This window comes from Telmatherina bonti (assembly GCF_933228915.1).
Source record: "Telmatherina bonti genome assembly, chromosome: 8".
NCBI classification, from domain to species: Eukaryota; Metazoa; Chordata; class Actinopteri; order Atheriniformes; family Telmatherinidae; genus Telmatherina; species Telmatherina bonti.
This window is the reverse complement of record NC_136626.1, coordinates 13,472,002-13,499,393: the sequence shown is the minus strand read 5'-3', so window position 1 is coordinate 13,499,393 and position 27,392 is coordinate 13,472,002. Positions and strand designations below refer to the sequence as shown.

The 27,392-nt window shown below is 39.5% G+C and overlaps 1 protein-coding gene across 1 annotated transcript; it reads right to left on the bottom strand.

Annotated features, from left to right (window-relative positions):
• Positions 1 to 106: 106 nt before the first annotated feature.
• Positions 107 to 25,575, bottom strand: mllt1a (MLLT1 super elongation complex subunit a). Its single transcript, XM_079245494.1, is given in 13 exon segments — positions 107 to 679; positions 785 to 856; positions 3,295 to 3,360; positions 3,900 to 3,999; positions 4,274 to 4,385; positions 4,505 to 4,595; positions 5,202 to 5,531; positions 5,533 to 5,847; positions 7,847 to 7,969; positions 15,015 to 15,158; positions 16,133 to 16,215; positions 16,687 to 16,867; positions 25,481 to 25,575. Coding segments are annotated over 13 exon segments (1,758 nt in total). The 5' UTR covers positions 25,493 to 25,575; the 3' UTR covers positions 107 to 550.
• Between the last annotated feature and the right edge of the window lie 1,817 nt (positions 25,576 to 27,392).

The following is a 27,392-nucleotide window of genomic DNA, read 5'->3' as shown; positions in this document are numbered from 1 at the left end:
CACACACACACACACACACACACACACACACACACACACACACACACACACACACACACACACAAACTCAAGAATATGTTGGGAGAGAAATGAGCTCCAGCTGACAACAGGGGGGAGGGAACTGGAGTGTTCTGCCAAGTAAGGAGTGTGGATGTGGAGGGGGAAGAAGAGGAGGAGGAGGAGGGGAAGTATTAGGTTTGCAAAGGCGGGAGCAACACGAGTGCAGGAGGGTGAATGAAAGGGGTGTGGGGTGAATTCCACAGCTCTGCACAGACTCAAGACAAGAGATGTGTAGTGAATTTCCGGGCTAAAGACGAAGTACAGATACTGTGGTGTTTCCCTCCCTCGCCGCCTCCTGTTTTCTCCCCAGTGTCATGCGATGGCGGTGATGTGTGCTTGCGTTTATTCGTGTGGTAGTTGGTCGAGGCTTCAGTCGGGCTTGTGAAAAAGGCTGCGGCAGATTTGGCTCCTCGTCTCCTCCTTAAAGAGCAGACGTTAATGGCGAGGCTACCTCCGCCGCTGACATCCACGCACCGGCCGCCGCTTCCTGTCACGTGGCTGTAGCTTCCAGGTAGCTCTGTAGTTTGCGGACAGTGGACTCGTCCAGTGAAAAGAGGTCAAAGTCAAAGGTGGTGTTTGTCACGTTGAAGTGGCCCGTCTCCTCGATCAGGTTGACAATCTGACAGAGAGGTGGGTCAGTTAGTATGACATTAGATACCAACTGTTCGTACATCTTCCCATTCAACGTTATATTGATGTTCAACATGAAGGGACGAGCACACACCTGCTGCAGGACGTTTCGCTCCCTTAATGCCATCAGTCTGCGGTGGAGGTCCACCAGTTCTTCTGTGTAGGCCTGCAGGAGTGATGATGGAGATGTAGGAGATCAGTAAATAAAGTTTATAAAAGCACATGGAAATGCAAAAATCAGTGAATGAGATGTTTGCTGCTGTGATTTAGTTTCCTTACTAGGTTATTTTATGTTGAGGCATTTTTGTGAATCTATAAATAAGCGTGTGGGTTCAGCCTGAGATCACTTCTTGGCTGCAGATCCTTCAAATTACTGGACTACTATCCCATTTTTGGGGGGCTGTGGTTGCCCCACAAATGAGCAGTTTATAGGAGATTTTTCTTGAGTTCTCGTATTTGGTTGATTTTTAATTTGTTATTTTCTTATTTGTCTCAAGAGAGAATTAAATAAGTTGCTGTGTAGCTGCATATGGCCATGAACTGCCAATCCAAATCTTGTCTCTTTCCTCACATCTTGGTGATCCGTGACCCCTCAGCAGGTTTGGCACGTTCACATTTCCCCAAACGAAGCGGACTTTACAACCAATCAGAGTAAGATTCGAATAAAAAAGGCTGATGTGAGTGTGCCCTTAGGCTACGTTCACACCACAGGCTGAAGTGACTTAAATCCGATGTTTTTGCCCCTATGCGGCCTGTAACCGATCTTTTCTTAACAGTCTGAACGACACAGATCTGATATTTTCAAATGCGACCCAGGCTGCTTGGATATGTGGTCCTAAATCCGACATGTATCTGGTCTTTTGCCATGCGACTTCAGTTGAACGGTCAGTTCGCATTAATGTGACCGACGCGTCATTGCCACACAACAAACGTCATTATTCTGCGTTTGTTGTTTATGAACTCTTTATCGGTAAATGCGCTCACATCACTCTCCCACCAATCCTGACTGCGACTCTGTACCCAAACGTTTCTCTCTACAGTTGTTGCTGCCACAGCTCCACAAAAGGCCTTCACCGAAAACTTTTACTTTCCTCTTCTGTAAACGTCTCCTTAAAACGGACCCATTTACAATGTTGTTGCTACAGTTGGACAAAACTTTTAACTTTTATTTAACTTTTACGGTTGAACAAAACGTTTAAAATAGCAAATGCTCTGCTGCCATTCATATCTACTTCTGCGAACACAAAGACGTCACACGCACGCTCACTGCACATCGCCGTGTCTTCTACGCATGCGGGACGCTTCTGGTGCGCATGAGGTTCATACAGGAGATCACATACAAGTCGCATTTGATCGGAAATGTGAACGAACTTTCAAAAAATTCGGATTTCACAAAAACATCAGATATGAGCTGCAAGCCCTGTAGTGTGAACGTAGCCTAAGTCACTGCAATAGGAGGGGTGAAAAAGAGATGTGATAGGAAGTTCAGAGACTTAGACAGGCAGAAAGACCTTTTGAATCTTTCAGCGCAATCAAATCAGTGAAGTGTAACACTGCTTACACTGCATGTTGTAAAAATCAACAATAAATTGAAGCTTGCGGCCAAAATTTTAGTTTTACTGATAAAAATGTCCAATTAACACCCTGCCACCCTGGAAAGAATGATTAATCAAAATGTAACAATGAGTACAGTTCCATGTTTTTCAATTTGGAATTAAGATATTCTGCAACGAGTTTACATGAAAATAATAATTCTGAATGAACGTTTACATGAAACACATCCTCACTTAAGTCCTCTTTAGAGCAGCGGGTTGGGAAGAGTTCTGATTGGACAGAGGGTGCACGTGACGTATACCGGAAATAAACTAAGTTTATTTTTATGCTTCTCGTTTTTTCAGTCCTAACTTGTAAAAACTACATAATAAGTACCAGTTTTGCCGCTATGTTTATTATAAATGCGAAGTACCAGCTCAACACGAGCATACTACTTCACTTTTTGCAGCAACTGAGAAGGAGAAGAAAGATACACAACCAGAGACAGGAGGCAAAACAACGTGCGTCATCGGGACAGGACAAGGTAACGAGCATGCTCAGAACGACCGGAATTAACTTAGAGCAGAATTAAGGTTTACATGACAGAGGGATTAAATAGATACGAATTAAAATGTGAATAAACCAGACACTTACATCAGACTTAAGTGTTTACATGGTCATTTCTCATCAGTTTAAAGCGGAATTAACTTTTATTCGGAATTAAACAGGAATTAAAACTCCAATGTAAACGCACGGATTGACAATCATGTCCACAATGGGTGTGTGTAAACGCCCAAACTAAAAGATTTTACACAACAAGTTAGTGAATTACTAAACTGATGAGATGTGTCAAGATGGGTTCGCATGGCTTCAGGAAATGACTGACTGATTAATGGCTTCACAGAGCCCTGAACTACACACACACTGCATCTTGTTGGAAAAGTGAAAGAACAGATTTTGTTTGCACAGATCGATCAATTCACTCGTTATTCTTGCATCCTGGATGCTGAATCCTGAGCGTAGCCTGTGTGTTTAAGTTTAAGCATAAAAAGTTTGATTTACCCTTCCTACCTTGTCGTATCCCTTCTTCATCACCTTCTCTGAACGAAACGAGGAATCTGGACTCTTTCTGACCACCTGCAGCACAGAGAGACAAGAGCGAAGGAAGAAAGGAAACATTAATACAGAAGTGAGGATGTGAGACCAGAATGACTCTCTGGGACACTTCTGATATTTACTAAAGCTAAAAATGTCAGCAGAGCCTGGTGCACTGCTGCAACTCTGCAGCTCCTTTGAGTCTGCTGAATGGCTTTATGAGCAGGAGCCAACATACTGAACTTGTGTGCTTATGATTACTCTCACATGGCTCCTTAAACATGCAGATGTTAAATCCCAAGTTGATTTGACTCACAAAACAAAGAAAACTGTGGTGGTAATCATTCTGAAGTCAATCTGAAATTAATTGTATTTTCTTCTCCCCTCCACAAATAACTCCTTTAGTGTTTAATAGTACAAAAATACACAAAGTACACTTAAAACGAGACATTAAAGACCTACAAGTTTGGACGGGACAAGTTGAACAGCATCAACTCATACAGGAGTTTTTTAATTATTTAACCTGGTTAAACACCAGGTTAAATGGAAGCTAAATGTAAAGTGGGGAATGTTTGACTCACTTTGTTGTTGGAGGAGCTGTGTTTCTGTGGAGGTGGGGCAGGGTCTCGACTGGGGCGGTGTGAGCCATCGCTGCTGTCACTCTCGCTGTCCAAGCTGAGTCTGTTAGGGGTACAGGGCAAGGTCAGGGGTCAATCACACACTGACGGACAGACAACTCGTGGTCTTAATGCTTAGTGTGGTTTTTGTATCTGTGTGACGGGTTTACCGTTGTTACTTTTAGCTGCTTGACTTGTTAGTAAAGAGACTAAAATGAGAATAAAATCTAAAACAAAATTTTAAAAAATGTATATATTAAATTTCTTTTGTGTTAAATCCGGAAAAGTGATGAGTTGAGTGTGAAATCCGGGATCTTGATATAAACTGGGAGACACACCGAGAGTCGCGGTTGGCTGGGTTAGTTTTGATGGGCGTCTCTTCTTCTGAGCTGCTGTCGTCATCGTCAGACTCTTCTGATTGGATCTCTTCCACCATGGATCTCAGGGGGCCTGAGAACGAAGCAGCGAGTCACACAACCTATATTTGCTCAACTAAAGCTCCAGCCAGTTAATCACAAGCGAACTCGAAACAAGAGTGAACAGTGTTACCATGCAGAAACCGTTTTTACCTTGCCCTTGTTTCTGTACAGGCTCAAAGTCTGAATCTGAACTGGAGTCAGAACTGGAGCTGGAATTGGAAGGACTCGAAGGAGCTGACTGCTGTAAGAAAAGAAGAAAATGTCGAGTCAAAGAGAGGGGATATTAACAGGGTGGCTGATATCTTCTCATGGTGTCCTGTTAGCCGTTTTGCTGGTGAGAAAATAGCACAATCTAATAATACTAGAGAATGAAATACTAAACTGCAGCAGTCAGTTTAATATCTTAAAGAGGAAACAAAAAACAAATCAGCTGATTGAACAATAAAGAAAATAATTATAATTGTTCTATTTGACAGATGCCGTCTTGAACAACCTTTCATTACAGCGGTATCTATTTCACAGCTATCCAGAGTAAACCCTGGCCGGGGTTGCTGGGGTTTCTGCACTGCAGCCTTATGGCTGCGGTGTGGGCCCTGGACATTTCCTGTGACCATGTCTCCGGTGGGCTCCTGATGTGGATCGACCCGCCAGGTATTATTTCCTCAAAGCAGTGTTAAGCCATATGCAGAGACAGAAACCTGAAGGCGGTATTATTTTCAAGGGAAGGGTGGGGTTGTGTGCCTGGGCTGGGGGTGTGGTTGTGTATGTGTGTGTGAAATAGTTTGGAATACAACTGTATTCTGTAACATAACTGTATACGGTAGTTAGGTGAACGTTTCCCTCCTACCTCCGACTTGGACGACGCTTCATCCTCTGAATTTGACTCCTCTGACTCTTGAAGTTTCTTGTGCTCCTTCAGCTCCGGTGTTTCAGTTTTGCTTTTGGGCCAGCGCCCTTTTTCCTTGGGGGGCTTCTTCTCAGCGTAGGACTGGCTGGCTGCCGAGGAGGAGGAGACACGAGGAGATGTTCCTGTGAAGGCCCCGCTGGTCGGCCCCTTTGGACCCTCAGAGTTTCCCTTCTTCAGCTTCTTAGCGCTGGGTTTGGGAGACTCCACCGTGGAGGGTCGTTTCCCTGGGGCTTTGGACTCTGCCGGCCCTCCCCCGCCTCCTCCCCCCCCCTCCCCCTCCACTTCCTGCCCCTCCACCTTTGGGGGACATGCCCTCCATCTTTGACTCCTTCAGAGTGAGCTTAGGCTCCTTGAAGGCCGCTTTGGGGAGGACCTTAACTTCATCTTTCACTTTGATCTCTGCCGGCTTTTTCGAAGACGACGACGAGGAAGGGTCACGGCCACTCTTGCTGCTTCCATCTCGGTCATCTCCTTTTGACGTGGCTTTGCTCTCAGAGTCTTTTCGTGGCCGTTCACGGTGCTCCTTGGTCAGCTTGTGTGGTTTGGGCCCTTTGCTGCTGCCACCACTTCCTTCTTTGCTGGGTTCCTGAAGAGAAGCACCATCATCATCACTACTACAAGTCATGTTAACAACGTGCAGGCTGAGCTGCTCAGACGCCTCACAGTGTTTAAATACATCATCACCTCCTTGGTTTCTAAAAAGGGCCCTGCCGGTATCATCTGTCATGCAATTGCACCATTTACCGCGGATGTAAAACTTGTTGTTCCTGTGGAGAAAATAAGCACCTCAGCATTAGTCTAAGTGTAAACAGAAAATCTGCAGTCCAGCAGCTTTGTGAGGCTGAACTGGTGCATGACGACTATGAGCTGAATTGTAACCTGTTGAGGATGCAATCCAAACAGTAGGCTTTCATTATAAATGAATGAATTACACAATTGATCGCCTTGCTAGACTCAATGTTCAGCTATTACACCCAAAACTATCAGACAAGACCTTTTTCACAGCAGACATTTTAAATTACCACAATTTTTGAAGCACTGATAGAATAAAGCCCTTTTCACACACAAGCTGTGTAAGATTAATGTTCACAAATCTTTTAAAGCAATGCAGAACACTGTTACATTTATAGTGATGTAACAGCTTCGTTACGACAAGCGCTCAACAGCGGGCGCAGAGAGCTAAGATGTGTGTAATATTTACTGGTCATGTGACAGTGGATCAAGGTGAAGCCCCAAAGTTCCCATTAGTAAAGTGCTTTCTTATCAACCCTTCCTATTGCCATAAAGAAATGTTATGTCTCAAAAACTGAGGCCGTCTGCGTCGATACCGTCAGCTGAAACCATCACAGTTTCACCTCCAGTTAGCTTGTGACACTTGGTGTTATAAAGGAAACCAACTTCTGACTTGTACACTCAGATAATGAGCAAATCAGTTATCAGCTTAAGGAAAATCTTTTCTTTCAATCACCTGAGGACATTGTCTTCACTGTCCTATCTGTTCTGTCTCCTGTGATGGGATCAGAGCGTGGCAAATGTGCAGCAGCACAAGTGCTGCTAGCAATGCCAAATGCAAACAATCATTTTACGTTGCATCAGTTCACAAGAAGAAAAAGGTACACTAGACTCTGCACAGATAGGGAATGCAAGGGCCAAACAAGGTGTCAGGCGAACAAGCTATGTACTTCTGAGGCTGTGAGCTATATTCGATTAGACATCTACTCCCCAGACGTCGATAAGCACATTTAATGAGCAGCAGTAGTTTTTATTATCATCTGGCAGAAGAGAACATTTCCACACCAAAAACCTCAGTTTGTCAGATTTACTAATAAACAATACATAAATTCCTCAATTACATATCAGGAAAAGGCTCATAATGGTGGAATAATGGGAATTCTGTGATTTTGAAAAAGCATTTATCACCGACTTTTTCTATGTGAGCAGATGGACACAGCTGGAGGGAGCAGAGCTCTCATTCTGCATCTAACTGAACTGAACAAACGCCCACCTATACCACAATAAAACATGGAAATAAGAAACATGCATTTCCATGTTGTCATAAAAAGGGTGATAGGTTTTTATTTGTCATAAATTTAACGCTTCAATTTTGGTAAACTGTAATAAGCCTGTTAGAAAACACTAAAAACAACTAAAAGGCTGTTCATCGAGAGATGTGAACAACAGTGAGAAGAACTCAGGCCAGTTTTGTCTCATTTGAGTTTTTAAGGTCTTATCTGATCTATGCTGTTTGAAGTAAGGCCACATTGGAAAATATAAAGGAGGCGGTTTCCTGTTTCCTTCTGTAATGCCCCCTCTCTGGCAGATAAGCAGCGTGAGTAATTCTGCATGCAGATGCACGGACACAGCTGCTAATGATTACAAGCTCAAGTCAGCTTCTTCTTCAAGCCGATTTAATGATTTTCTAGATGCCATCTGTTCATGCTGTTTTCGTCTTGACAAAAGAAAAAGAAAATGCTTGGAGTGATCAATAAAGTAGCAACACATTACGGATAAATACCTTAACAGACAACCTGAGCTGCATACCACACACCAAAATGGTCTGAAAAGAGTAATTATTTTGGTCTGACCTTTGATACATGAGATGTCTTGGTCTTCTTGGGGTCTGAAAAGGCAGAGAGTGGGATGGTGGGGAGCATTGGGTAATCCGGACTGGGCCTTGACATGGTCTCTCCTTCAGGGACCACCAATATCTGCAAATAAAGAGACAAAAATCAGTGTTTCTATGTCAGCTGTAGACCACTTCTACATTGTTTATACAACTAAAAAAATGAAGGCATCAAGTTGGAGCATCTTGTTTTGGATAGAAAGAGGAAAACTGGTGTAAAAGTTAAACAGATGTCGATTTATACTAAAATCTAAAAAGTAAAAACTGTCCACATATGAAATTAAGGGCTCAATTCTGTACATTAAAATTATATTTTCGCACATTTCTAAACAAAAACACCCCGCAGGACTGTAATTGAGTAGACGTAAATAACAATCAGAGGTGATAGATTTTTCAGTAACAGTCACGATTAACAAAGATTGGTAACCCGACATCATTTATCAATAACATGAAGGTTGCATCTGCTTTAAGGCTAACACGTTAGCTGTTATGTTGGTTTGTTATAATTAGGCACTAAACTTTGTGGTTGTCTTAGGAAGTTTTGAGTGTTGTTATGAGTCACGGCAACAGTTTTATGTTATCTTCACCATAAAAAGTTTCAAACAAATCTGACGTTGGGTTTTGCCCTCAAGTTGTTGTATTAGATGAATAAACAATGTTTGCTGTTCAGCCATGTTTTTTTTGCTTGTTTATTTCACCTGTTTGGTATCAGCTTTGCTTGCAAAATGGGTGAAGTTTTTTTTTTCCTATTTGTAAATTTGTAAAGACAAATGACATATTTATGAGTCTAATCAGAAAACAGAAAATATGGTCATGTTCAATTTTTAGTATTATATAAGCATACCTCATTAATTGCTATTTTTATTTTATGTGTGCTCATTAAATGGTTTGGCAAGTTAAATTTAAAAAAAAAAAAAAAAAAGGCTCCAACATAATCCCGGTCTCAAAAGAAAGCTCAGACAAGTGAGATTGCTAGAAGTGTCAGAATAACGTTAAAAGTTATTGTGTTAGACTAAATTCACCAGGAACACAGTAGAAAATGTAAATGGTCATCTTTCCCTAACACAGTGGTTCCCAAACTGGGGGGCCCAGAGTTATCACGGGGGGGGCGCGGCAAGGCTAAATAAAACTTGGGAGTTTTTATACTGGATGAATTTGTACAAGTACTCATAGGAAATGATGATAAATCAACAAGAGAGACTAAGTTGTAAAAAAAAAAAAAAAAAAAGAGAACAAACTATGATGGAACAGCTCTATCCCTGCTTGACCAGTAATAATAATCAGTGGTGAGTAATAATGAGAATGCAGTCTTTTGCGTGTACCAAAATATTATCATCTAATATAAAGAAATATGAAGCCAAACAAGTTACAACACCACTAGGGTACATTTCATCCTGAACACAAAGAAAAGCCTGCAGGTTACTTTAGAAATAAACTATCATATATAGAAAAGTTGTTTGACTAAAGCAGCATCGTCTCATAGTAAACTTCACTCACCTAAAGTAGTTTGCAGAGATTCCTGGTTTAAAATGTTTTATACTTACGCAGGAGAATGGATAATAGTACTGACACGGTTTTAATTATAGATACCTACAATACAGCCACTAAAACTAAAGAAGCATTTCTTAGTATGTTTCTGTGGTACATGTGACAGGTGGGGGGGCTCGACATTATTGTCACTGATAAAAAGGGGGCCCTGCAGAAAAGGTTTGGGAACCACTGCCCTGACAGATAACCACTCTACTTTCAGTAAAAAACAGATAATAGCAGCCTAGTTAATCTAAGTCATATATGTGCAAAAGTAGAAGTTACAAAAGTTAACAATAGCAGTTTTACAAATGCTTTAATAGAGGTTATACCGAGTACATTTATCAGCAACAACCCATCGGTCAATGACAATGACAATGACAATTGACAAGCTTTTTCATTGATCAGAGTCAGCAGAATCAGAGATTGCTCCCAAATTTACCTTAGAACCAAAATGATGACCCAGAAATAAGTAAAATCCAAGATAGCATATCATAGGAAGCATGAATGCTTCACTATAAAATCCCCTTAATCTTCATATAAACAACCAGAACCTTTATGGTTCATTATAAACAACGGCAGAGTTGTAGGTCAACATATTTGCAAGTTTTTTAAGCTGAAGAAAAACTTTTGACCACTGAACAGCCAAAGTAAGACATGCTTTTTAAGCTTTATTACTCTAGCTTGTGTTTTCATCAAGACTTATGCGACAAGCATCTTTGCCGTTTACAGTTTAGCTGAGTTTGTCCCTTTGATTTTGGTACAGGTTGGTATTTGGTGCTTCCTTGCGTGAGCAAACATCTGCTTTACCAAACACGTCTCATGCTGCCCCTGTAATTAAAAGATAACCTGAAAGAAAGAGTTTAATAAAGAAATGTCTCGTGAAATGCCCCAGGGGAAAGAAACAGCGATTACACCAGATGTATGCAAGCCCATCAATGTAACTGATAAAAGAGGGAAACACACTATTTATCCACAGTTGCTTGGGGTGTAGACACTCCTGGACCCTCATCTGAGCTCTTTACCAACTCCAACCAGCACAGTAGCTGCAGGAGGACTCCAGCCCAGTCGGCTCACACTGATCCAAGTGTTAAGTTTAATAATAAAATTACTTAAAAGGCAAAGGTGTCTCTACTATTGTTCCATGGATCCATAGATATATTAACGGTTTCTAACCTGCAAATGGGAAAACCTTGTAAAAGAAACATGAAGCACTGCTTAAGTATTTTAGCTGATAAAAGCCACATGATTAGTTAAAACCCGATTTAATTTTCAAAGTTTAGTGCACTCACAAGAAGCTAACACTCCACCCAAATTTATATCAAGCTAAAATGTTTTAAAGTTTCCAAAAAAAAAAAAGTTCATATTTCTACAAACAGTGGGATGTTGTTCTCATTTATGTAGGAGACAAAAACAAAACTAAAAACCTGCCTGCTTTGATTTAGCTTTTCTGTGCAGCACAAGCAAGTTTGACAAGGACAAAATTTCTGACTGACTGAAGACACCGACGGGTCAACTTTAATGTTTCCTTCCGGGAGGTTCTTCATAAAGCTTTGCAAAGTGTGTACCTCCCACTACTGCCATTAACTCAGAGAATTTTAGAGGAGTAATAAGCAGGACTGAGATGTTCAGGAAAAGTTAATCGTGTTTTGAAAGTCTCATGTGTGTTCTTGTTACTATTTTTACATCTGAATCACAGCTTTTTCTGACCGAGCTAAACGGATAACTGAGAATGTCTGTGCCCTTGGGTCGAAGCATGTATGTCAGATTAGACGCATCTATGCAACAATATTTTGCTCTGAGGACACGAGTGTTTGTAAAAGACCTGAATGATAAGCACTGTTGACCAAACCGTCTCTACCTTAATAAGATCATGTCTCACAAAGAGGGAATTACACATATGGAAATGTAGTCAGTTTAGGGTGCATTCACATCAGGATAGTCCGCTAGACTCGGTCCGATTGGGGACTCGGCTCATTTCTGGGGGGGGGGGGTTATCCATTCAGACCGAGACTGTGTTCATGCTGCAATTTGGTCAAATGTGCTAAACCTTTACAATAACATATCCCCGTTCCCACCAAAAGTGGCGCTGCACTTGTATTTAGCAAAAGAGAGGACAAGACCCTCATGAAGAAGAAAACTCTGTTAATAGAGCACGAAACTATAGCTGTTTTGGGTTTTTTATTTTGTCTCATGCAAGTATACTGCAGAAATACAGTGCAACAATGACCGCAGTATGAACAACAGACAAAGCAGAGGATTCTTAACATGATCGCTATGTATTTACCCACAATGCAATGCTGCCTAAAATGCAGAAAGTGACTTTTTTGTAGTCTGCTTCCTGTATTTGGTCCGTTTGAAACGCGCCGAGACCTGCGTTTGTAGGCAGACCGAGTCAGCTTCTGTGGTCTGAATCAGAATTTGTTTGGTTGTTGGATTCATTTAATGTAATCCAGGTGTGCTGGAGCAGGGATACGTGGAGCACTTGAGGACCAACTTGGGACAACCCTGGTGCATACAAATATCAAACTCTGAAGACTTGTTAGGAACAGAGTCTTTCGGAAAAATGCTTGTTACAGTGAGCTTTGAAACGTCTTTGCATCAGCAAATTCTGCTGTAATTCAGTGAAAACAACACGGACTTGATTTAAAACCTTCAAAAAAGGGAAGAGTTGCAAGCACACTTCTTTCCTGCTTTAATAATGTTTGACAGCATCCACTGAGACCCCAACCCCACGGAGAGAGACATAAAAATACCACTTATGGATTTTAAAACCCTGCTACTCCAAATGAACCTCTGTGTCCAGGTTATGATGGAGTCAGGTATAGCAATCTGAGTGCACTGAGCTCAAAGCAAGACAAGAAACCAGATAGCCAAACTGGTCGAGAGCACTGCATTAAAGGCACATTCATCTCACACGTCAGATTTAAAGTGTGTTTATTTTAAAACCACTACGAAGGGAACTCTCCATCTCCAGTCATTAAAGAACTGCAACAAATTCTCAATTTCATGATTTGATTCCCCTCCTTCCTGAATAACCTCCACCTATAATCCTTTGCTGCATCTGCAGAAAAGCAGCCCTGGTTGCACCCTTGATACTAAAGGTGTGTGGTCTGTTCCAGATAATTAGCACCAATGATTCCCAAAATCTTTAAGCTAAGACCCTCAGGATAACATACAACCAAGTTGGCAGCAAGGTTTTGTGACACTGAGTGGTTAATCGTGTTATATATAGCGCTGGGCGATATGACAATATATATCATTTGGATGACAGAAAATATCTATCGTTTCATACAAGGCTCTATCGTTTACACCACGATAAGGTGTTTTACCGCAGTATTTTACGTCAACATGCGCATTACGACATGCAAGCTGCAATATAAAAACAAACATGGAGGAAGACGGTAGCAGACGTGTTTCAGAACAGCGTAATTTACTAAAAGATGTCCAGCCAACCCAAACTGATTAGATTGTCTATAAAAGAGGGTAAATTTATGTCGCATGGATGCGGTTTGGATATAAAAAAGACCGACGGGGAACCGACAACAGACTAGCTCACAGTCCCAACAACAGACTCCGACACAACTACCGGTACATCATTTTAGCACCTGCACAAGAATTAGGATAAAGAATACAGAATAAAGAAAAGAGTCGATGAGCAAACGGTGCAAAAGCAGAGTCAAGTGGTGGCGAAAGTGCTCATAACAAACTCCAGACGGAAACGCTGCAACAGGTATTTACCTGAGAAATGCCATACGGCAATAGTTTCTCAACATGGAAGGAGATTACTGCTGCTGTTGCCTAACACATCTGACACATAACTGATGACTGACACAAAATTACAAACAATTTCATATCGTTATGTAAATCGTTCTGGGGATATAAAATGAGCTATATCGTGATATGAGATTTTGGTCATATTGCCCAGCTCTAGGTATAAATATCAAATGGGTTACCTTGTGGCCATCTTCCAAATTTAAGGCTTGAAAACAGTCAATCTTCATTAATAAGGAAGATCAAGTGGTTTTTGTTGGATTGTGTTACCAGCTGTGGCAAAGCAACCATATGCGAAAATCCGCTTCTTTCGCTGAGATGGAGCCAAATAGGCGTTTTTTGGAATAACGTTCATGCTAACTTTGTTTCTAGACACTTGATATAAACATTATAATGTAAAGCTTGAAAACAATCAGAAGCCTTATAAATAAGGAGGATAAAGTGGTTTTTGGTGGTTTCGGTTCACCTCTGCAACAAGGCACCTACATGGCCAACATCATCTTCTATGAGTAATAACATGTTTTGTGTGTCAGTGTGTTAAAAAAATTACCATATTAATTCCACAGATTAATCTTGTATTAATAATATGATTAATATAATTCATTTTGACAGCCTAAGTAAAAGTCCCAAATTTATTTGATAAAAGTAGCCAATTTCCCAACCTCCTGAAACACACTACGAGGGCCTGGACCTCCAGTCTCAGTAATGCCCGTCTAGACCATGTATCATTCTTTTTCTGCTATTTTTCTTTTTATATTTAACGTGCAGCCCTTTGGTCAGCTATTATATTGTTTTGTTTTTAAAGTGCTTTAAAAATAGAATGGTACTATATAGAGCCATACAATATCTCATTTGAGTATCATCATTGCAATGTATGTATGCAACAATCATAGACACGCCCTGCAATGTAGGAGGCAAATGGACTTGATGTTCTCATCACTTTCAAGGATACCTGACACACACATTTGCTTCCAAAGGCAACAAACAAACCTTCATGGCACATTATAGAATCAATCATGTAATCAGCACAATAAAAGCTAGCAAATAAAAAATTACTAGAATAACTCAAATACAGACAAAACCCACAATCTTAACGTTAATAAAAAAGGGTAAGATCAGTGCAGGTTAATTTTCAACAACATGGCAGGAGTGCTGCATAATTTAAAGCACTATCGGTTGAAAATTAATATATTTTTTCATATTGCAATATATATCGCAGGGTCAGAAAAAAATCTCAATGTCAGTTTTTTTCCAATATCCTACAACCTAGTAGTGTATTAAAGGAAGAGATGTTATCAATACTAACACAAAACGGATGGATCGGTAAAAAGTGTGCTTCTCTTATAACCAGGTACAGTTGATGTTTGGTATCAAACATCACGCAACTGCAACATAAAACAAAACAAAGACAACTACTTCTTACTTGCATAAATAAAACACTCACTCTAATTTAAATATTAGAGCCTGAATAAACATATGGATGAACACACTCATTTAAAATGATTTACGCTGTCATTGGGCAACATACCTACTATTAGACAACCACGGTGTAGCCATACAACTATAGCAGTGACTGTTTGCTACAGCCCAGGCAGTGTCAACTTAAGGACAAAGGAACTTGCACACACCCATTAAGGACATTGTTTAAAGAGTAAAATTGGAGCACAGATAACAGGACGGTAAGCCCCTCTCATTTCAGAGCTCTGTTTAAGAAATTATTTTAAAACCCAGTATGTGATTGTTTGCTCACACTGTTATGTTTGTTTCAGACTCAAATCAGCTGTTTAGTCCTAAACCTGGTAATGAGCCACTGTGTCAGGCATTCTCACCCCTCCAGCTTTGATCAGCTTTCTCCTGAATTCTTTGGTGGGGTTGTTGAAGGTGAGCTTCTCACAGCGCAGGTGGTTAACAGGTGGGTTGCCCTCCAAGTTAAGGAACAGGTCGTAGTTGAAGCAAACTCTTTTTGGCTCCTCCTAAAGTAAAGGGAGAGGATAAAGGTTTGTTTAACAGGTGTCTAACAGTTATGTGAGAAACAAACCGACTTGTGTTTGTCTTTTAGCTTTGTTGCTCAGCACACATGCAGCTCTCGATACCTAAACATTTCCCAAAAGATAAAAGCAGAATGAATGAACCATCAACCTGGAGGTCAATAAAACTGGCAGACATAGCTGTGGTCGGCACGCTGATAAGAAGAAACTTCCTGAAAGAAGCTGCAGAGTTGTAGAGAGGACAGACAAGTAGAGCTGAAGAAAATCTAACAAGCCCCTCTGGAAAGATTTTTGCTAGTAATAGACTAATAGTTACTAACATTTACATTTTGTTTTTCCTAATCTTTCTGACCAATCCACTAAGTATGGATTTGTTAAGTGTAAACAAAAGAAAGGTAATGCCTTTTTGTGAAGCAGTTCTTGTGTTTAATATAATACCGAACTGCAGGAGATGATGCCTCTTTAAGCTTTTGGCCTTATGTTGTTATGAGAGTGCCATGATTATTTATTTTATTGTTTGTTTGAGGCCAATTACGCTTGATATAAAAGATACAGCGCATTTTGGGGCGGCTGTAGCTCAGGAGGAAGAGCAGTTGTCCTTCAACTGAAAATATCGATTCCAGGCTTCCCCTGACTAAAATGCCGAAGTGTCCTAGGGCAAGACACTGAACCCCAAGCTGCCCCCCGATGTGCCTATCAGGGTATGAGTGTGTTGAATGAATGTGTGTGTGAATGGGTGAATGTGACAAGTAGTGAAAAGGGCTTTGGGTGGAAAAAGTGTTATAGAAGTACAAGTCCATTTAACATTTTTATGTTAATCTCATAAAACCATTTTGGTCTATTTTTGGGGTCTTTGCAGATTCAAAACCATGGACAATAAAAAGATGATACCACCGAAGACAACAGTGACAGTGCTGAGCAGTACAGCTGACCATCGAACTTTATCAAAGTGTTCTCACCTTGTTCTTGAAGTAAACTTCAATAGGCATGAGGAAGCCTGCGTAGCCCGATTCTTCTACTTTGTATGGAGGCTCCTTGCATACTGCAGACAAGACATTCACCCATCACTTGCAATGCTGAAATTGCTTTAATTGTATTTTATTAACGATCAACAGAGTCCTGCATTAAAGTATTTCTTTCATTAACAGGATATTAGCAAGAAAATGCCATGATTACCTTTGGAAAAAAAAAAGTGATGAAAAATATTTTTCATTTTATGGGTCACTCTACTTTGGTGTGACTGATTGGCATTGAATAAATCAATTAGTGGAATCAGATTTAAAGAACTTCACATAAAATACTAGAGCTTTGATGTCTGGTGGGGCAGCAGCAATCCCAAGAAGTGTTTAACATTTCTGTGTTAACTTTAAAGAAAGAAAAAGAGCAGAAAAGCTCTGATTTATTCTTTTTTCTTATGCACGATTTGTTTTTCTTTTGGCAGTGTGGTTAATCAACTCTTGCATGTTGCAGAAATGTGTAATATTGCTCTCAAACTGTTATTGCTCACTCCTACCTCTCTTGGGTTTGGGGAAGCTCTCATGCAGGCGGAAGACGACCCTCTCTACAAAGTGCTGGATGTCGCCGGTCTCTGGCCCTCGCACAAACACCATCCAGTCGTGGGTGAAGCCTTCTGATGTCACTTTTTTTCTCAGCTGAGCTCTGTGGCCCAACTCCAGCTTCACCTGAACTGTGCACTAAAAAGAATAAGATGAAATCCATTAAAGGTCCCATATTAGACTTTTTTTTTTTTTTTTTTTTAACAATTTCATATGGTGTGTCAGAGGTCCAACAACATTGTTTTTTAAGTGTTTTACCCCAAATTCAGCCTTCGTTCTTCATTTTAGCCATTCTAATAGCGGCTGTAGAGAGTGCTGCTGAGAACGGACTGTTTCTTTGCCTGAACCATTAAATGTTTATGAGCGACGCCTGTCCGCACCATAGACTGCATAAAAGATGGACGGAGCCTCCATGTCACCCGAAGGTTTCTAAAGAGCTAAATTGAAGCTTGGTGGGCGGTTCCTACCATCACCATCCCAGAAAATACAAAAATGGGCAAAGAGGTGGAGTTGAGACTAGCTGTGAGCGTGTTGTGGATGATTGATGTCTAGCGATCTCCGACCTGCCTGTAGCTAAGAGCTAACCAAGCGAACCCAGAGCTAACAGGTTGCTAATCAGATAAGATAAAGCTAAGTCACGGTGTTTACCGACTAAAACCCGCGGTTGTTCCAACATTCCTCCTTGAAGCAGGAGATCGAGTACCTGCCAATCAAAAGGACACGCCCCTAAATGTGCTGAATTTCAATATGAAATTACTTCTAAATGAAAGAGTTAGCAAAAGAATCCACTCCCCCCACAGTTGTCATGAAGGTAAACCTGACCTATTAAACATAAAATGTTTACCAGGCTGTAAACATGTTTATTTCTGCTGTGAAGTTGGCTTTTTTAAACATGGGACTCTTTCGAGATTTGCTCTGTTTTGGAGCCCCTGGTGGATGAGGAGGGGAACTGCTGTTTCTGTCACTTCCACTTAGGCTTCACTTTTAACCACCAGAGGTTGCCGCTTGGTCCACACCTACTCCATGGACCTCTCGGGGAGAGAATGCAGTTTTTGCTAGCAGTGTTCATGATTTTAGAGGACAGGCTTGCTAACAGGGCGAAGAGTCAATGGCAGTATCCAATACCGGGGCGAGTGATTATTTCCCTTTATGAGGTCACAGAGGTGAAGAGCTTACCCGTTTGTGCACACATTTGCTAAAAAAAAGTATAGCAAGCAAGAGAAGTGAAAGAATTTTCTTATTTTCAGGCCTTATTCACAGGCTATAGAAATGCATATGATTGTTCTTTAGAAAGTCTTTAGAAAGAGAATTTTGCATATTATGGGACCTTGAGCTTCATTTCTACTGCTGCGACGTAACCCGAAGTTCCGCTTAAGTTGGATTTTTATCCTTATATGCCCCCTATTGCCCCCTGGATCACTAAATAACTATCTAAATACATATATTATACATCATATAAGTAGAGAAACAGGAAAGCAATTAAAATTCACACTGAGACGTCGTCTTAGCCTCCGCGTTACGTGTCATAAGAGCTTATGTGGACCCTCATAACTTTGTAACTTGCTCTATTGTTTTATTTACATAACCCAAGGACCGCCTGTACTTGATTTGGTTTTCATTTGGCAAACATACCACAAAACAGTCAATAATTCAATGAAGGAAAGAGGATACATTTATTCTTGTATAGTAACTAATATCAATGCTTGTTCTCCTTTGTGGCTAGTCACAGATGTCAAAAGAGGATTTAAAACTGAATAAGATTTATCAACTCTACTTGAAAAATCACAACCTCAAAACATGCTGGTCATCTTCTCTACAAATACATGACATAATGTTACAGGTTTCTTTTTATTTGGCGGAGTGAACCTACAGGGATGGACTTTTTTTTTAAAAACTATTTATAATTTGCATTTTATTTATAAAATCGAGTAAGAGATTTATTAGTTTCATATTCTTAAAAACTTGTGAATTTGTTTTCTATTTGCATTATAAACTGAACTTAGTTTGGACAAGGCAAAACATTTGACATTTGGCCTCAACAGCTTTTGACTTTGTAATCATTTCATCAATCATTTCATGACTGACTACAAAAGTTTGATTTCAACTGATCGATAATGAAAATGAATCAAATCCTGAGTTGCGGCCTTCCTCCTTGTCTCTGGCAGTGATGAATTATAGTAGCAAAAACACTGTGCAAACTGAGGTACCTTATGAAATAAACATAAGCAAAGCCAGTGGTTAGATTAATCCAAGAGGCCATTATTCATCGTTTCTCCATTCCACCTTGAACAAAAACCTCTGAATCTTTACTTCAAGACTAAGAACATTAAATTTGCGAGGAGAGGAACTGGACAGACACAAAGCTGGACTGGTGTTGAGAAGCTCCCGCTAAAACTAGAGGGATTAGCCGCCCGAGCTGAGTTTTCTCAAAAGGTTTGTCCAGAAGAGGACCACATTACTGGGCTACTTCTGTCTGCCAGGAACAATGACGGCACCAGGCCACGCCAAAGACACTGTGTGGGATGGTGACTGGGTCATGGAAGTGAAGAGGCTATGGAGTACAGACAAGGAACGTTGGGTGGGGGCTAGTTGGGAGTGGGGGGGGGGGCAAAAAGGCACTTAATGCCCGGGGAAAGACTGAAGAATGTGGGGATTTAGCTCCGACACTGAGTAGCTCGTGAGCTGGGACGGAGCGGGGGGATTAAAAGGGGGGGAGAGAGGACTGAGATGAGCTGGTCTGGCACTCTCCAGCTCTCTCTCACACACACGCACACGCGCACACACACACACACACACACACACACACACACACACACACACACACACACACACACACACACACACACACACACACACACACACACACACACACACACACACACACCTCCCCGTCTGGCTCTCTGCCTGGCCATTCTGTGACAGTAATGCCCTTAAACTCCAGACTCCACCACACCCACAGCAGCCAGGGAGTCGCTCTGATCATCAGCACCTCCTCCCACGAGGAGTCCACATCAGATAAGCAAAACATAAAAACCAGGATGGCAATGAGCCACTGAATAAGGCTGTGATTTTACACCAGACATAAAAATCCATAAACTCAAAACCTGGAGGTAGAAAAGCTATTAGATATTCAACGCTCTGTAATACAATTTCTCTTTTTTCCTAGCTAACATTTTAAAGACTAACCAATTAATTTTCTAAATGACACACAAATGAATTAATTAAGCAGAAAAAGATAATTAGCTGAATCCCTTTACGAGATATCTGACAACAATAAAAAAAAGAAAAATAAGCTCATAAATCAGAGCTGAAAATGAATGAGAAACTATTTCCATAAATGAATGACCTTTAGAGTAATTTTCAAGCAAAGCATCACAGATATTTTTTCCCAGCTTAGAAACTGTAAGAACGTCAGGCTTTTATCTTCAAGTAAGTTACAATAAACAGAGAATAAGCAGAGAAACATTTCTTAAAACATCAACTTGTGCTGGAGATTGTTAAAATAAGCTCTTTTTTTTTTTTACTATTACCAAACAATTAAACAACTTAACTATTAATATAAAACTATTAAGACAATTTTGTCATAAATGAAAACTGAAATTGATCATTTGATCATCAAAATTTCAGAAATAAAATAATAATCTTTGAATATTTTATTTGAAAAGCAAATATTAAACATTTCTGGAGGGAACTTATGATGGAACCAACAAAAAATGATTATTTTTCCTTTTCTCCTGATCTGGGTTCAGTTACTAAAAATTTAGAAATTTACTCAATGTTACCATATCATTAAAAATTAAATTGGCTTTTAAGAGTTCTTTACATCCAACATTTCATGGCCTTATTTCACACTTTTCCAAACCAGCTGTCCAAAACCAAAGGATAATAAATTAAAATATTAACAAGGAAAAGAAATACAATATGTATAGGAAGCATTTATGGGAACAAGTACTAAATCTTACTTGTCTTTATTCAATAGACAACAAAAAATAATGTGTGGAGAAATTTTTATTTATCAAACTTCTATCAAAGCCATGCCAAGGATCCAAACACATATAACACAAAGATGCTAATATTGTTATAATATGTGCATGACCAAGCTCTTTTCCCTCTCACACAATGCTCCAATTGAAGGGAAATACAAAATTTGGCAGACACGCTGGCTCCCATGAAAACAATGAACTCCCAGATGCCATGTAAATAACACCACTTAATCTCTTCCAGCTAATAAACAATTGAAATTAAGGCCAAAAAATATTCCTGCAAGGACGCAAGCAGTCGCCAATTTTGTGTTTAGGTGAAGATAAATTTTCAACTGTGGCCAGCGTTTTCAGGCAACAACAGGACACAAACAGAGGTAAACCAGATATTTGTTTTGGAAAATAGGTAATTGCTGAGTTACTAACAAGTTACAAATAGACTTTATACAGCGTCCAAACAAAGCAAGTGAATATTGAAAAAAAGGTGTGTGAATGAGAGAATGGGGATTATGAAAAGCTATGTGACCACTCATCCTTTCATCCCGACTCCTGTAATCATTCACTGAGATCTAACAAAAGAAAACATAAGAGCTCTTACTTGCACACAGACAGGGCTTTCACATAAGCTGGGCACCAGCAAGGTGCCGCTTCCCAATCATAATTTTGAACACATTCCCAAAACCGGAAAAAGTTAGTTCCCAACAGGCCCAAAAAACTATGGATCCACTTTTAGGAGTTACGATACCGATATCGGAAATTTGAATATCTGCATATACCTATATTTGCCGATACCAAAGTTGTTTATGTGACATTATTGTGACTATGGTTATTATTGCTGTTATAACTGTGTAAGATTTCATTAGGTTGTAATAAATTACCCATCCTTTCTGAAGTTACCTCACCAATACAGATATATTAACATTACAGATCTAACAATTTCAACAAGTTTTATTTTGATTTGGCACGTTTTACCAAAATACAACTATAAATGTGTGGTTTTGAAACAAAGATCTAGCTTTTAGTGTAACAAAAAAATGTCACATTTTAATATTCAAGGCATTTATTTCTTTTAAAACATGTCTGAAGTATGTCATCAAACACATCTGCGCTGGCGTGACTACTGTGGTATCGGTACACTTTTATTAATATCAAGTACGAGTACGCATGCTTGGTATTGAGCGATACCAATACTGGTATTTGTGCCAGTATCGGTATACTATATACCAATACATACCATGATGTCATTGTCATTGGTAAAGGCTGGATTCACCTGAACACCAGATCGCTACACCTTAATGATGGATGAAGAAAGAAGGAGAAAAAAACAAAAAGCAGAAGGCAGACCACTGCTGTCTGTCAGTGTTCACCAAAGTGCCACATTACACGATGTGTTAATAAAATTTGCAAAAAAGAAAAAAAAAAAAAAAAGAGAGAGAAAAACTCAGACAAAAAAATAGATAAATATTACCCAAAGTAATCAATCGGATTCAGAAAGTAAAGAAGGAATACCGCAACAGAAAAATACTTTGACAGAGGTAGAGGTGGACATACCAACTTTTCAGCTGCTGGACAACTACTGCAGCAGCTACAACCGAAAAAACCAACCGAGTGCCGCCATCTATGCCTGGCCTTACACAGATGAAAACAGAAGGATGATCATTGAAAATAAAGTTTAGAATGACTAATTTAGATCAAACACTCAATTTACCTGAATTTCACTGCATTTTTATGTTGGTTAGCACCCGATTTAAATTTCAGTAAAAGATTTATATAAGATAATGCTCCTAACTTCTAATGAAATACCTTCAATTGAATACGTTGTTTATTTTGGGAAAGTGTAGATTATAATGAAAAGTGATGACTTAACCATCACCTTTAAAGAAAAATCTCCAAGACTTTGATCTTCATGTCGTAAAGTTCTCCCTCTTTGGTCCCGGTTAAACTGGCGTGAACACAAACCAGTTTGCCGGAAAGCACAAAAGGTTCTGAGGACCAAGAACTGAACTGGATTCAGAGTGGGTACCAGAAGCAGAACCATCCGTGTAAATGCACCTAAAGTCATGACTCTTCTGTAGAGTCCATGTCCAGGCCAGCCGTACTTACTCATCAAGCTGGCATCCAACAATATTATGATCTGACAGACCAGCTCACACGTAAAATAGAACAATTCCAAAACTCTTTCATTACAAAGTTATTAGATTTCCTGAGTTTATTCTTATCAAGGACAGACACAATTGAAAATACTCTGAATCAAAGATGATCAACTGGATCTAGGGCTGTGCAATTAATCAGATTTTGATCGTGATCACAATTTTAGTGGCCATAATTAAATAAACCTGATTGTCAACGATATTTACATTCAGAACACGAGCTCTGCTTCATGCGTCTCTGATCACTAAGGTTCTTCACCAGTACTCTGCCAACCACAAGAGGGCGAACACGCGGTTAAGGCTTCATTAAGCTGCCTAAATACCTAGCGCACACCAGCAGCCAGTTAAGTATCATTGGATTGGTTGGACATTTAAGGTGGGCGTGGTTAACACGGAAAAGCATGAAGCAGTAAGACGCCACTTCTGCATTTTTCCTGTTGCAGGTAAAAAGGGTTGTTTTTATTAAACAGCTGATTGAGGTGGTAAAAAATATGAACATTTTTACGAAATGTAGCATTAAAATACACAACGTGCACAACTTGCCCTGGCGTGGACGAAGTTGCTCTTTAAATATGAAATAAGCAGCTTTATTGCACAAAAAGCAGACATCGCCGCCCGCATTGATCCCTCCCGGCTTCAGACGAAGCTTCTCGTGGAAGATGTAACGAGCTTTAGCATGACGAGAGCAAGTCATGTCGAGAATGGAAAATACAGCTGCATCAAAAACACTGAATAAGAAATATGCGATCCCTTTGTGTAATTATTTTTACAAAGAAGTTTTGCCTGAAAAATGTCAAGGGAAAAGAGAGGGAGCGCTATATGTATGTATATATATATATATATATATATATATATATACATACATACACACACACACACACACACACACACACACACACACACACACATATATATATACAAGTGGCGCATTAAAAATGCATGTTTTTACAGATACAATGAATGAATTACAATATTGATCAAAATAATCGTGATTATTGTTTTGGTCATTATAGTGCAGCCCTAATACGATGCCAAACTGCAGCCCTGCGATGCAACTTTAGCTAGAAAAAAAGACGTTGCCTTATTTGACCCAAGATTTCTGTTGTCCTTGTACAGCAATTGGTTTGGATTTGTCACATTTGTGCGATTAACAATATTATGTTACAGAATTAACTAATTTCATTCTGCTAGTTACTGGATAATGGATATTATGGGGTATGGCTTTGCAATTTCTTGATGTTAATGTCAACAGATTCTCACAGTAGTACAGAGATTAAGTACCTTGAGATAAAGCTGTTTTAATCAAATCATAGAGCAAGAAAGGACTGAATTGTTGAAAACAAAATGATTATTGTGATGAAAATAGAACCTTTTCTATTAGGTTCATCCTGCTGTTTTATATAAGTAAATGTTTAAAAAAAAAAAAAAAAAAAAAATATATATATATATATATATATATTTATATAATGACAATTAATTGAAAGTAATATTACATTGATTAAACTGTTGTTATAATTCTAAAATGTAACATGATATATTTTCTTATAATTATTAAATAAATCCAGCCAGATTACAAATAAAGCTCATATGCATCCCAACAGTCCACTTGGTATTTGACTTGTAGCAGAAGACTTCCTCTGCCTGCACTTTCACAGATGTTAGAACTTCAAAGGGCCAATACTGAATGAAACTAGCTCCAAGGAGGTGCCTGGGCCACTTTCCATGGGTGTGTGTGGCCTAACCATGTGAAATACAGCCTTGAATAACCTCAGGCATTTAGGAAGTCCAAAGCTGAGACTCTCTTACAGTGAGCTCATATGCAGTTCTGCTAAGTAAATTGTGTATCTTTGTATGATGACATAAATCTTAAGAATGCAAATGAATACATACAATGATATCAAAAAATAGTTTACAAACGAGCTCTTACTAAAATGTGTTTTATTCTGGGTCCTTGTACTTTATAAAGTCCAACCAGTCCAAGGGAGGTCATTAAAACTGGATCCACACTGATTTTGACAGCTTTTCCTTCATGCATTTTATAGTCTACAACCATGAATGGGGTTAACATTAACCATTAACCAACTGTGGGTAAATGATGCAAAGATACTTCCCAGTCTCTTTGAATATTCCTGGTTTTATTAGCCCTCTAAGTTCAGGTTTCAGGCCGCTGGCAGAGGAGACAACACCCCGCCTCACCAGCCCAACCTGGAGAGGACAAATCTTTTCCCCGGCGCCTTGTAGCGGCCGACACGGTCCTGATACACAGATTAGCTTAGCTTAGCTGCTCAAAACACTGATTCAGATTAATCTTCGGGTTGTTTAACAGTGTGAATGTGTATTTTTAAAGGCAGCAGAGCAGAATAAACCCCAGGTGTGGATCTCTTTGTGTGGCTACAGCTATGCAGCGGTGCTGAATGGTGTGGTAGGCTAGCGGTAAATACCGATGTATGAGTGCCCAGCTAGCATAGCTCCAGAGCCAAACAACTAGTTCAATAGCAGCAGGAGCTTTTTTTTTTTCTCCATGCTAGCAGAAAGGAGGATTTATTGCTGCCTTGCCAATGCTCTGCCATTCTCACCTTACAAAGTTCAGGTTCACCGAGAAGACACAAAACCCACCGTACCTGGTTCTCCATGTTTCTCTGGCCTCAGTGATTGTTTTATTTATTTACAGCGGCGTTTGCGGAGCGTCTCCCCTGCCTCTGCTCCTCATTGTGTGTCAATCCAGCCCAGAAGCGGAAGGCAGACGGCTCCCCTCCCCTTCCAGACGGCTGCTGGCAGGCAACCAAAACAGAAAGCTCTTTCGACCAATCAAAGAGCTGAAAATTCAAGTTTTTCTTGAAAGCAGCCAATCACAGTAGAGGAAGGGCGGGCATTAACGGAGCTGCAAATGCAATTGAAGCTTTTGCCGCTGGTTTTCTCGAGTGACAGTGAACAAGTCCCAATGGCCGCAGCTCAGTTTCAATTATAAAATGCACAAGATTTTAATAGATTTATCTGAGTTTGGATGCAGATTTTTTGCTTTTTGGATGATAAACACTATCCAATCAAAAGCAGACTTAAAGTAATTTCTTAAATGCACGACAAAACATATTTTCTTTTAGTTTGTTCAAATTTATTAACACCTTTTTTCAAAATGAGACTACATCGGTATGAGGCTTTCTGTATATTACGATTCAATACATAAACAAACCTTAAGGAACAATAGTTAACTCACTGGAAGGTTCTGATGTAACAAAATAAATTAATTACAAAAACATGCAATATGCAAATTATGTTATTTACTATTATTCAACAGCAGTGAATATTTGTCAGATAATGATCATTGTTACAAAAAAAACAAAACAAACAACAACCCCCCCCCCACACACACACACACACACATACACAAGAAAACAATGTATAAAAAAGATATTAAAAATATCTTTATTTGCACCAAGTACATCAGTGCTGCTCAATGTGATCATTGCTCACGTACAAATACATCAACTGTAGCTACATAAGCAGTAGTTTTAAAAAATGATCATAAATTTATTTGTAATGATCTGTTTATAAGGTTCATTGCTAACTAAACCTTTAAAAAACTTTCAAATGAATTCTTTCCAGACAATGTTGACACAACTAAAAGATGTATCGTCCAAGATGATTATTTTCTAAAAAGCTATTCCATTTCCCCTGATGCAAATAAGCTATAGGTTTGATGGGATAGAGATTTAAAAAACTTGATTGTATCTTGATAAGTGCCGCATTATTTCTAATTCCTGAATTTATTGCACTGATCTTGATCAAACTTACAATTTTCTCACTAAATTGAGAGCTGTTTTTTTTTTAAAATATGAACTGTCTATCTCCTGATGCCCACGTTTTGATGTGAGATTAGAAAATCACTTGTCTTACTTGCTTCATACATTTCTCATCATGATGGTTAAACTGATCCAATCTCTCTCAGTCAAACTCAGAGAAAAAGAGTCCTCTTTTGTCATTTATAAATGCCCAAGCTGTTATGAGACATTAAGCTGAATTAAGACAGAATTTTATAAGTTATAGAAGCTCCTCAAATACAGTACAACTCTTTATCTTGTCTTCATCAAATCTTTATTTAATAATATGACAATGATTCCAGTTTCATTCCAAAGAATAATAATCACAGAAAAGACTAAAGTGAAAAGTCTTCAATGAAATTTAAACACATATCTTGATAAGATGTACAAAACCAAGCCTAGTTTATTAATAATTATATGCAAAGGAGTGGTCACAAACATTTTTAATGAGCAACAATACACTTTATCCATCTCCAAACCCTCAACTCAAAGCACCATCAACACACCAACATGACAAGGAGACCTCCGCCCCCCATCAACTCACATTAATGTTTTAGCGTGATACTGCCGCTAGGTGGCAGAAAAACGCTAAAACACGGAGACGTGAGTCTGTGTGAGCTGTTCATCATCCACTAGAGGTCACTATTTAACACTTAAGTGCACTATGTATTTGTGTGTGAAGGATCTTTTGTTTCATCTATTATGTGCTTCAGGA